Source organism: Haliotis asinina, chromosome 11, assembly GCF_037392515.1.
Source record: "Haliotis asinina isolate JCU_RB_2024 chromosome 11, JCU_Hal_asi_v2, whole genome shotgun sequence".
NCBI lineage: Eukaryota > Metazoa > Mollusca > Gastropoda > Lepetellida > Haliotidae > Haliotis > Haliotis asinina.
The window spans coordinates 22731097-22743919 of record NC_090290.1 but is presented as its reverse complement, the minus strand read 5'-3'; the positions used below and the strand labels follow the sequence as shown (position 1 = coordinate 22743919).

The following is a 12823-nucleotide window of genomic DNA, read 5'->3' as shown; positions in this document are numbered from 1 at the left end:
TGAGATTGACATTCACTGATCCAGGGAAAAATAGGATATAAGCGCTATAAAATACAAGTGTTTGCCACTAACATGGCAATGTCCCCCGAAGCTAAAGAAGAATGAAATATTTATAACATATTCATTACTCTTTACATTTTGCTCACACACAACATGAGTGAAATGACTGGTGTCTGGATAATCACCCAATGATGGCTGGAAACAAACACGAGGACACTGGCTGCAATGTGTATTGAATACTGCGTTAACATAAGTTGGAAAAATGGACAAAGTGTTGTGGCCATATTGAAAATAAGATCAAGGTCACCCAAATCGTCTGGTGTACGCAGTCCCCAAATGTAGACTCACCAAATGCAGGCTGACACTAAATTTGAAGACATCAAATAAAATAGTTCATGACATATGTTAAAGAGCGTGAAAAGTGTTCAAAGTGCCATAGTGACCTTGAAAATAAGGTCAAGATCACGAAACTGACTGGTGTCTGCGTAATCACCCAATGTAGGCTGTCACCAATTTTGAACATGTTGGGTACGATAGTTCATGAGGTACGTTGTTAACAAGAATCTGAAAAGTAGCCAAGATGTCGTGGTGACCTTGAAAATAAGCTCAAGGTTTAACAAGAGCATTTACTTTCTGACTTTTTTATAAGAGGTCAGCTTCTCCCATAACAAGTGAAGCTGAACGAATATTATTTCCTCTGATCGTTTTCACTTTGGACCAGATACTTCTTAGTGATGTAAATCTATTAACATTAGAAACATATTCCCTCCAGCTACCTAGTACAATACACTGGAATGTAGCTCGCTTCAGCTAAATCAGCTAAATCACACGGTTATGACGAGTGGCCAAAGTCACTATATGCCCTTTTCCTTGCCATTTTAGCTTTTACACAGCTGCAATTCCACCAGGACTTCGTTTATTAATTGTGTTGTGATCTTTTCATTAGGCATGTACAAGTAACCATTTACAAGATCGGATGCAATACGTTCAGCACATATTTAGCCTTCTTGAATTTCCACCGAGGGACATTATCACAGGAATCGCGAACCTGAATTTCGGTAAAAACAAAACAGGAAAATGGTCACTACCACTCGTATCTTCCTGAAATACATCCTAGTTACACTTACTAGCTATAGGTGATGATATCATTGATAGATCTAAAGGAGAGAAACCCATTTGCCAAGATCCGTGAAGGTCATTTTACCATCGTTGAAAAGGACAAGCTCTGCTCCATCTAAACATTGACCAACAATCTGACCATTATAATCCGTCTTGATGCTTACCAAAGACATATCACGGCTGTTACAATCCCCACATACAAAGTAAGGACCTCCATTGGGATCAGTTAATTTCACATACATTTTGCTTACCTGTAATATAAATACTTGGAATCGTAATGACTTTATAGTCCTCAAAATGATTTTTGCTGTGATAGCCTCATACACTGTTTAGTAATGTATGAACCTGATACGATAGATAAGTCTTAATAAATATAGCACAACTACCTCTCTCAGGATGTTTAGTATTCGGATTGCTGGTTAGTCTGTCCTGACGGAGACCAAGATAGCCATTCATTCTAAAATGACTCAAAATAATGTTTCCTGTACACAAATAATATCCGGCAATGGTGACCCATTTTACAGCAAATACTTTAAATTGTCTCCATGTGCAAGAAGACTGAGCATTCTATTGCATTATGATCCGGAAACCGAAAGGTTTATCCATCATTCATCTCAACATGTACCTCACTCAACAGATCACTTGGAACACCGATGTGTGTGTTTTTGCCACCGACACAAGATGATTCAACTGTTCCTTTTGATTGCTGCATTAAAGCATCACTGAAATCACCTGAAACAAGTAAACTAAAAAGGTTTGAGGAGAAGGAATGGTTTCCCTAATGTGGAGAGCTGACTTGAGCTGCAACAGGTGGATTTGATACATTCTCCTTTAAATGTGACTCTTGTGACTGACATTTACAAATACAGTTAGCGTTAGTTCCAGATCTAGCTGCAAGAGGACAGGTTTCAACTGTTGATTTCCAGGCTTGTACCGCCACAGATCGACATTTCTGAGCGGCGGTTACAGTTGCCGCATAAGATGGAGTTGAATTGGAACTTACAATACCAGTTGCTTCAGCATCACAATTTACTCTCTAATCTTACCCTTTGAACAGGTACTGCCTCCTTGTATTTCTCACATTCCTTACAGGCAGCACTGTGGTTACCAGCACAATTTCAACACTTGGGTACCTTTTCTGCACAATTTTCTACATTGTGTTCACCACTGCACCTTGGACTAAACAGGCTTTTTACTTTTACATGGGGTCGAAACATAGCGAAACTTCTGCAAATTGTAGCATTTAATAGCGGGTGGGATAGACAGACGCACTCGAAGGACTGGTAATACATCCTAACACGTTCCATCACATGTGGGGTTGAATGGAATGTCCTTTCCTTTTCCACGCAAATGTCTTAGAGCACATTTGACCTTTTGACTCTTCAATTGCTCAACTATCTCATCCTCAGTTACATCTATACCTGTGTCAACATACTGTAAATAATTCCCTTGGATTCACTTAGAGTCTTGGGAACAGAACCTTTGATACGAACGTCACAGATACACGCTATATTCAGTGCAAGATTAAGTTGCTCAGCAATCCTGTAGTGTATCACTAAATCTCCCTTTTCTAGTTTTTTTTATATGCCCCACAACGCCAATGTTTTCTATGTATATCCCGGGCCAAAGCAATTAGACTCAAGTTTGTCAAAGGTAATCTTGAGTCAAAGAAGTAATAATGAAAACCAACTTGATCGGTAATGACGAAGTCACATCATTTACAACTCAGTCATCGTCGTGTTTTCGTTTCAAACGTTTGGATATCATCAACACGTAATTCTCTGCAAATTCAGCATTTGTCGAGGTTTCCCAATGTGAGGTAGAATGAATATCATCATCCCCATCCCCATCCCCATCCCCACCCCTATCTCCATACCCAAATATTTCTGTCACCAAGGCCAAATGAAAATTTCACGCAGACACAATGCGCGAAATCTGAGGCACGTGGTGTGGGAAGTCAACGCGACACAATACTAGTACACACATAATACGGCAAAATTAGCCAATATTTGACTCTAGGTAGTCTACAATCACTTACCTTAATGATAATACAGAAATATAAGTCAAACGCTGTATTGAATATCAACATTTTGACCCAATCAGGCCCTATTGAGGATCGAGCGGCGCACATGCTCGCCCGACCCTGCCAGTAGCCTAAGGCGGTCTCCCCAATGGAATCAAACAGGGATAGAGTTATCGTTCCTGTTTGAAGTAGTTCTCGTGTTCGTATGCAAAGATGAAATACTTCGAATGAGTAGCTATCCCGGAATAACACGAGTTGGTAACGAATGGAGTCTTTTTGGAGGTTACGGAAAGTGGCGAGTGATGACGAATGCGAAAGTGTGTGCAAAACGTCTTTGAGGGAGGCAACTCCGCGCGTCATGTTTGTAAAGAGTTACCCGAGTTACCTCCCTTGGTAAATTAGCATTTAGCAAACGAACACAGCAGCATTGTAGGAAAGAAAATGTACATTTGAACCATACAACCAAGGAATGAAATCAGGGGAGATCATCACAAAGAGTACAGACATTTCACGATCATCCGTGTACCGTGTCTCGAAAATCTTCGCGAGTAAACATGGACCTTTACACAAAACTGCAGACGCTATGCCCAAGCTTTTTTTTGTGACCTGTGTTTAGATCCCTCACCGATTTGTGTATTTATGGTAACACAACTGATGCAGTATACACCGATATTGAACAGTATTACACACTAGTAGTGATAATTAAAGCGGTTTTCAAAGGAGACAAATTGCAAATATGTGGGGTTTATATCATGGACTTGATAGACAGAAAATCCATATTAAATGTGTGATGATCAGATAAACTGCAATAACTTCAGGTGGTATCAATACATCATCTTCTTGACAGACAGAATCTGTATTGTACATACACGCGACCAGATAAACTGCTATAATTTCAGATGGTATGAATTTAAAATTAATCAAAGGTTGTCTCCTTAAAATCAGATTATAATCTTCACAATATAATAATTACCTTTACAAGAAATTCTTCAGATTTCAATCAGTTCTTTCAAATCGGAACATAAAGATTTCTTTTTCATCATTTATAAATGGAATAAAGACTCAGTCCTAAAACTGGCATTTCCATTACTCAGCTGAACCATTCTATGTATTACATGTCTGTTCTTAATAATGAACAAATCATATCCATAACACATAGCCACTGCAGCACCAAAAGCATTCACTTACATTTACTTTTTAAGCTCAACTATTCTGTTGAGCAACTCAATCTTGCCAACGTTTTTCTTTTAACTGCCTCTACAGTACTGTTCGTGTAGGTGTTCTTTGTGGGACTGGGGTAGCTGGGGTACTCAACTGAAATACATACTGAAATTGTAAATACTCTTTCAGACTGTCCTGTCCTTGTGACCTATACGTTGTGTCGAATATTACTGAGACTAAGTTTATTTAGACTGCCAATTTTGACTGAAGCTTCTGTGTGCACCAGTCAGCTGCATCCTTCTGAAAGAATATCTCAGTTTCTGTTTTCATTCATTTTGACAGTCAACAGCAAAGTGAGTACAAATTTATCCTGAAAGAATTATTTGAGGGGCTCCCTCCATCCATCCTTATCATAACACCACCGATTTGTGCTACTGTTCCTTCAGTCAGGATATCAGTGACGCAGAATGTGCCAGAATCATAATGAAATCAGAAGAGGCACATTTCTTTTTATTTCAGAATATTTTATTTCAATAGAAAAGAGATCTATTTATACTGGCTATGAGGCAAACAAGGGCACTGCTGTGTATTTTTTATATTTACACTTTCCAGGTTATTTCATTATTTCCACTTGTCTTAACACCTCTCTCCTTGATGATGTGAAATATGACAAAAAAGAAAATACAAAAATCTCACACAAAAAAGTGTCATCAAAGGATAACATTTTACAAAAATAAAAACACAAAATTAATAATAATTGTGAGATTGAACTAAAAAATATTCCAATTTAGTCAACAACAAAAATTTAGCAATAAAACTAAATTATCACCTTTTCATCCAAAATCTTCAACCAATCTGACAATATCAAGCTACAAAACGAAAAAAAAGGTTATTTATCCAACCTTTCATAAACAAAAAACTACAGTGTGACCAATAATGCCTCCTGAGATATACATATATATATATTACACAAAGGTTGTGAGTGAGTGGGTGAGTGTGGTTTCACACTGCTCTTAACAATATTCCAGCAATTTCAAGGCAGGGGGACACCAGAAATGGGCATCACATATTGTGCCAATGTGGGGAATCAAACCCAGGTCTTCTGCATGAAGAGCAAGTGCTTTAACCACTAGGCTCCCCATCCAACCCATTTTATATGTAAAATATTGTTCATGTACACATATATTGAAAAATACTCTATACTTTTCTTAGATGGTATGCAGCTAGTTTGATCACATACACACAAATCATGTAAACAACTATCATTCAAAAACTCTCTGTTACCATGGTGACAGTATTCACCAAATGTATGGCACAAGTTTAGCAGTGTTCTTCAGATACTGCTGATACTGGGGATCGGCACCCCACTTCTTGGAGCCATACTTTTCTAGGAGAGGAATCCCGCTGACTTGCGTGAGCAGGAATGACAAGAAAATTGGGGAAATGATGCTTATCTGCTCCAGTCCACTCAAAGCTCTTGATGACGTAATATACAAGCCTGTCCACATCAGAATTTCACCAAAGTAGTTAGGATGTCGACAAAGACTCCACAGTCCATGTTGAATAAACTTTCCCTGCAAGAAATGAATGTTTGTCAAGTAACTAAGAATCATTCATACAGTTATAAATGTAATGCAGAATTGTTTGCTATAATTGTTCAGGGCAAATCAACTCTAAAGTTACCTCCCTTTGGCCATGCCAGGATCCTCCCTAGATGCCTTAAACAAACTTAGTACCTGTATTTCATATGACCTTTAACTTTAAGAAAAAGCGTTGCCTCCAAGGCTTTGATTCTTAGTTTTACTATGAGGAGCTATAATTCAAATCATTATATTGTTTTCATGTTTACAAACATACAAATCTCTGGGTGTAACCAAGTAACACAAAAATTGCATTTTAGTATGAATATTAAGATTCCATTGACATTAGATTAACCTCAAAATGACCATTATATTCCACTCCAGAACTAGAGTTGATCACACTCTTAGACATATTACATCATAACTTTCTAAAAGTGAGCACCTAATTGAAACTCTCTCTTTTACTTCAATGTCTTGATGAGTAACAGTGTTTAAATGGTCAGCATAGTATTGTTTTGCTTGTTGTAGCTCTGCATTCAACAATATTTCAGCTACATGTCTGCAGTCTAGGCAGAGTGAGTGAGTGAGTTTAGTTTCACCCAGATCTGGTGACACATAATAAACTTACTGCATTGTCTGGATTAGCTCTGAATACAGATTTCTGGTAGTCTCCTACAGCCTCAAAAAAGAATCCAAGAGCCCATAGTGCCCAGCCGATGTAGTCCCTGGTGGAGAGAGGCTTGTCCTCCTTCTTACTGTTGAGCATCAGCACCGGGAGGAGAGTCGACATCACCCACACTCCTGCAAACAGCATCCTTCATCAATACACAGGAATACTGTAGCACAAATGGAGTTGCGCAGCATAGAGAATATGACCACTGTTCCTATACCCGCATGCGAGTGAAGCAAGCAAAAGTTGGCCACATACTTCCCTCGCTTTAATTTGAAAAATATTTTACATGTGAAAATAAAATATTGCCACCATCAAAGGTACTATACCATTTCCTCACCTGGTTGTGCTCTCAGATTTCCAACCCCATATTTAATAATTACTCATATGAAATATATATTATTCAACATTTTAAGGGCAATTCATGGAATATCAGATCATTCTTCGCCTCTGTTACCCCTGCCAACTTCTGGTTCAATGGAGTGAAAGATGAAGGAAGTACCTGTGATCAATAACACTGCTTATTCGGGATGAGCATTATCTCAGTTTCCATTTCTGTGATTAGCCAATGTAGCGTCTCCACTCCATTAAACCTCAACCCATTGGCTAGCATTGCTACATCATGTGACCAACTCAGCTGGTTAGCGGGATAGCTTAGTGATTAATGCGTCACCTTGTCACCTGAAGACTAGGGTTTGATTCCCAACATCGATACAATGTATAAAACCCACTACTGGTGTCCCCACTCTGATATTGCTGGAATATTGCTAAAATCAGATTTACCTTGAGTCCTGATTTGAGGGTCCCTGGGACACATAGACTTAATTTTCAGGGGTCCTGGACTACGAAGTTGGGGTCCCAGCAATAATATTATTTATACTATGTTCTCATATTGTTGCTGTTGTAATGTGTATGATCATCATCACAGTAATTAAACTGCACATGATACCATAACCCGGCAGACTCAGTGATAACTTATGGTTACTTGATCAACATTCTTTTTTAAAAAAATTGAATTTTTCTGCGTCACTGTGTCAAATCTACTTTGTTGCATTTGTTGTCAATTTTTATATGTAAAGGGCACAGGCAATTTTGTGGAGCAGGTAGAGAGCCGATTGGTTAAAGTGTTCACTTGCAATACTCAAGACCTGGCTTGAATTTCCCACATAGGTACAATGTGTGAAGCCCATTTCTGGTGTTTCCTGTCATGATATTGCTGGAATATTGCTAAAAGTAGCCTAGAACCATTCTCAGTCATTCAACTTGCACAACCCTAAAACTGACCTTCAGTAACCTGATCCTGGTTTGTTTTCTTATAACTGAAGCAATCTGGTCTACTATCCAGTACTATACTCACACTGTTGCTCACAAGCTGAAACAACACTTGAGAGTGTCGTAGTTTCCAAACTCATCCTTAGAAAAAAGTCTTTCACAAATAAATGATTTGCTATAATAGTAATTTTTGCTGTTGGAATAAATCAAGGACTTGCTTGCAATAAGCCAAGATTTTGATTACAAACTGATCCTCAACTCTTGTCCCCAGAGACATTTTTATTGGCTGGTGACATCCACCTGAGAAATTACTTTCTATTTAGCTACAGATATGATGAACTGAAGTTACTGTATAACTATTAGATTCAGCCATCCCTCGCCATAACGTGGGTCTGGGGTCCATGGATGACTCCTTGAGTAATGAGTGAGTGACTTTAGTTTTAGCCGCTTTTAGCAATATTCCAGCAATATCACAGCAGGGGACACCAGATATGGGCTTCACACATTGTATACATGTGGGAATCGAACCAGGTCTTCGACGTGATTTCGACACATTTTGAGACACCTGCATTAGAGTAACTTGTACACAACATGGAATAAAGGCTGTGAAAAACATTTTCCATTCTGTATTCTTGGACAAAACTCCTGACTTAGTTGAGATATACCTTGAATTGTCCAGTATGCTAGGAAAACTCCAGGCTTGTCACGAACATTGTTAAACCTTCTGTCCTTCCCTTCCTTCAGAACTCTTGTGAACAAGTACAGGCCAAGTCTGAAAGAGAACAATATTCACATTTATCTGGGACAGACAGTTGCACTGCTCCACACAAATCAGTATGAATGAGAGAGTCAGTTTGGCGGTGTATTGTTTGGTTAAACACCACTTGGAAATGACATTTTATATTTCATATCGCACGATGTTAGATTAACATCGAAGAAATGTTGCATCCAAAATGATGAAACCAATGGTGCTGTCCAGCTAACAGCCATAACAAAGGAAAACATTATCACCTTTCTCTGAAGGGACTAATGCTAGGTTCACACTGTCATGTGATTCATTACGAATGCCGGGATTGACCATTCATAGCTGATCGTGACTCTTGACTTTCAGGTTTGGATACAAGGTGATACGAGTTAATACGTTCTGATACAATTCATTGTGCTTGGATGCGAATTTGTCATGATGTGACCTCCCGTTCAAACAGGATCACATACGTTGTGATAGGATTGTCCCTATCAACTCTGAGATTGGGTCGCGATCTGACATGACCTTCATGATCGAGGTTCCTGATTTGGGACAATGTGGTACCTGCAGGTACCTTCCGATATGTTCATCATGAACTGATGCGCTCTGTTGTGATAGTATATGATTGTGGTTGTGATGTCTTTCATGATCACAATCGAGGTGATCATGATTTGAGCTATGATTGGACCCCCACAGGTACATATACAGCCCACCTGACTATGGACTTCATTGTTCCTTCAACTTCCACAGAGTGAACACAACCACTGTGGTGTTTGTCTTGTCTACGTCTGATTCCGATCTCCATGATTTGGAAGCATGATATGTTGCGCTTTGTTATGATTCAATACGATCTGATGCACTGATTACAACTGAAATCGCGTTGATCGTAGAAATTTTTTTAATCATCCAAAATTTGGCTATAATCAACATGATTGCCAGGAATGACCTGAAGATCTGATAGGATCACCACAAATAGTCCACAATAAGACCACGATTTCAAACGCAGCATAAGGGAGGTAACTCTGCAACATGATACAGCCCTCTTTGAATGTGGAGCTGACTTTGCCATTACAATAATAGTACATACTGCGTAGATCAATGCTCATGTTGTTGATCAATGGATTGTCTGGTCCAGACTCGATTATTTTGCAGACCGCCACCATATAGCCGGAATATTGCTGAGTGCAGCATAAAACTCAACTCACTCGACCATGAGTAATTGCGAATACATACACAGAAACTTTTTCAGATATTACTACACTAAAAATGAACATTGAACCACATACACCAGTTATTGAGGTCAAATATTTTTGTTTTTCATTAATTATATTAATCTGGGGTTTTATGGTTGAAAGTGAACCATTGTTTTTAATGTAACTGTAAAAATTGGAGCTCTGTTCTCCTTTTTAACCATGTTAACTAACCGTCATCAACTAATCACAATACATGGCTACAGTTTACATCTTTGACCACCTGTAGGCCATTTAAAAGTGGAATGAATAAGAAAAGCAAGATTCAAAGTGTAACCTTTAAACAAAGCCGAACTTTCCAGTTTCAAATAGAATTTCATAACAAAGTCCGACAAGGACTTGAGTTAACTGCAACAGTGACAGACAGTCTCACAATCCCTGAACAATATTATTTTTCCTACTGCCTAGCCCATTGTGGAATGCCAAAGCCCTAAATGAAGCAAGTCTAGATTTCCACAGGTTCTAAATTTCCAATCTGACTGTAGCTCCTTTTAAACTTAAATGGGTTCATGTGTTACTGTCAAAATATATATATTCAGAGAATAAGCGATAGTTTACAATAGTGTAGCCATTTTCAGGTCACATACCCGTAACCACGGTAACATCAGGTAGTCTATGGCAGAAAATTATAAGCTTCACCTACCTACATGCCCATGCCATAACCATGCCAGTTGCCACCCTTTGTCGGGGATGGAATGTGTTTCCCCATTTCAGGCTCTGCCATGCCAACAGGAGGAATGTTCCAGACCCTGCAATACAAAGGAAAATATAGGATTTTTAAATTGTTACATTTCATTTCATAAGTTACATCCAATGGTGGAATAATTGTACTTGTCCTAGTCAAGCCAGCTAAATTTCGGTTTCCTACCAAGGTATACGCCAGTATTCTACCAAGCTATACACTAATTCAGACAACTAAACGTCACGCTCCCACCAAGGTACACACCAGTATCCTACTAGGGTATGCACTAGTGCAGACAGCTAAACGTTGCATTTGTACTAGCCCCAGGTTTTCAAAGGGGACAAAGAAATGTTATTTCAGGAAGTATATGTACATAAACATACCTTTTTAAAAATTCATTTATGATGCACATAATAAATTACACCAGAGACCATATAATGTTAATGTTTATCTCAAAGTGATACTAAAAATTCTAGAGAAAATCGTGGATTATTGTAGATAGTTAATGTTCATCATATTAACGGTGTTATGTTTGTCATTCATTTGTGTGACGATTTCTAAGTATTTCAACATGAGATCTGATTGAATGTATGAAGTTGGAAAGGTCAGCGTACATATCTGACAGGATTTCTTCCTCCAACAGTATCAGAATCTCGTATTGCCAGCGGACAGTGCATAATATAACTCGCTTTATATGACGCTAATTTACGAATGTTTTAGACGTCTAAGCGAAAAGAGTAAACTCTCTGTTATGTGCATTTCCTAAGTAAATATATATTTATAAATCCACTTGACACACAAATCATTTGTACTGCCGTCACCTAAACAGTTTGTCGGTTTGTGACTTAATTATGAGCATGACGATCGAGGTTAGCTGTCCAGAACCAACCTGCCAGGTCATAGAACTTTTCAGTGCGCAATGCGGCGGCCACGGCCCAACATGCCCACTGTGCACCAAAATCTAGAGCAGCAGCTTTGGCCAAACTGTTCCCCATGTCTCCAAAATAATGTAACATGTCAAGTACCGCGTGACGTTGTCAATTTACATAGATAACACCGAATCACAACTTGCATAACACGAGTGTTTATTTTGATGCGGTGATAATCACGTGACTTCAGTGCAAGCTCCATACAGCGACGTTTCTAGAATAGGCCAAAACCGCTCCATCCAAGACTGGAAAAGCAAATCAGCCCATGGTTCGATGACAGGATAACTTCTAAATGGCAATTCCATACAGTTCGAATCGCGGATGGGACTCAACCAAGTACTAGAATTTGTACTTTACTAAGAAAGTGTCATCCCAAATATGACATATGTTACATTTGACCGCTTTCTCAATGGCATTGTGTTGTCACAACTGGACACACATGTAAGTATATCAAGTCTAGATCAGCCTATTCTGGGATAGAGACGTATTATGGTTTATGATTGATGTGATCTAGATAAAGGTACGTTTTAAAATTTGTATTCATAAATGTAGGTGAAGAGGGCGATTTGATACCACGACTATTTGGAACCAGTCGAAGCAAGTTTGTTTTATTTAATTTTTGTTTTAAAGATAATATGCTAAAGAGTCTGGTCGTGGTAGTTTAGAGGCAAACACTTTTTCATACATCATATCATTCTGATAAAAAAAACAGCTTACCGGACTGGCCCAAGGGTTTTTCAGTTACACACTTAGAATGGATAGGAGTGAATTATTATATTTCTAAATTCAAATTCCCCCCGTCAAAGTTGTGCTCTGTACATAAACATAATATTTTAATAGTTATTCGCGCAATATTTGCAGTAAACAGAGGCGACTAAGGTTTAAATTATATACACTTTCATTAGATACTTAAATATTAAAAATTGGGGCGGTCCTTAACATGTATCTGTTTAGTGTAACATTGAGTCATGGAGTCGGAAGGGAAGCAAAGTCACTGAAGCGCACGTAACCCATCATGGAAAGCTGCGTTTGTCATATTTGTTTCACCCTAAACGTAAACTCGTCACGAAAACATGTTTGATGTTCTTTGTCGAAAGCAAATGTTGAACGTGTCCTTACAGAACTAATTGTCAGAATAACGACAACATATACATTTACCAAATATGCATAGTTCTAGAATTGAGGGGAAATAATAAACCTGGTTAAACGCCAGCTTCTCTCCAGGTCCATGTTTGAGAACGCTTCGCACAAGACACGTACCCATGAAGATCCTTTTTTACAAAAACCTTCAGTTACCCGTACTTGTAAGAAGCGACTGACTGAGCAACCAGGCTTTGCTGACTTGGTTCACACATGTCATCGTATCCAAGTTGCGTAGATCGACATGCTCAT

General features: G+C 38.6%; 2 protein-coding genes across 2 annotated transcripts in view; both read right to left on the bottom strand.

The window, feature by feature from the left end:
* The window catches only part of LOC137256533 (RISC-loading complex subunit tarbp2-like), a 582560-nt gene that overhangs the window by 450311 nt on the left and 119426 nt on the right, over window positions 1-12823 (bottom strand). The window lies entirely within an intron of this gene.
* On the bottom strand, window positions 4807-11622 carry LOC137255675 (uncharacterized). The gene is made up of 5 exons (XM_067793158.1): window positions 11392-11622; window positions 10464-10569; window positions 8491-8597; window positions 6512-6684; window positions 4807-5877 (listed from the first exon to the last, which is right to left on the bottom strand). The coding sequence occupies exons 1-5, from the start codon at window positions 11516-11518 to the stop codon at window positions 5602-5604; spliced, it is 789 nt and encodes a 262-aa protein (XP_067649259.1). The 5' UTR covers window positions 11519-11622; the 3' UTR covers window positions 4807-5601.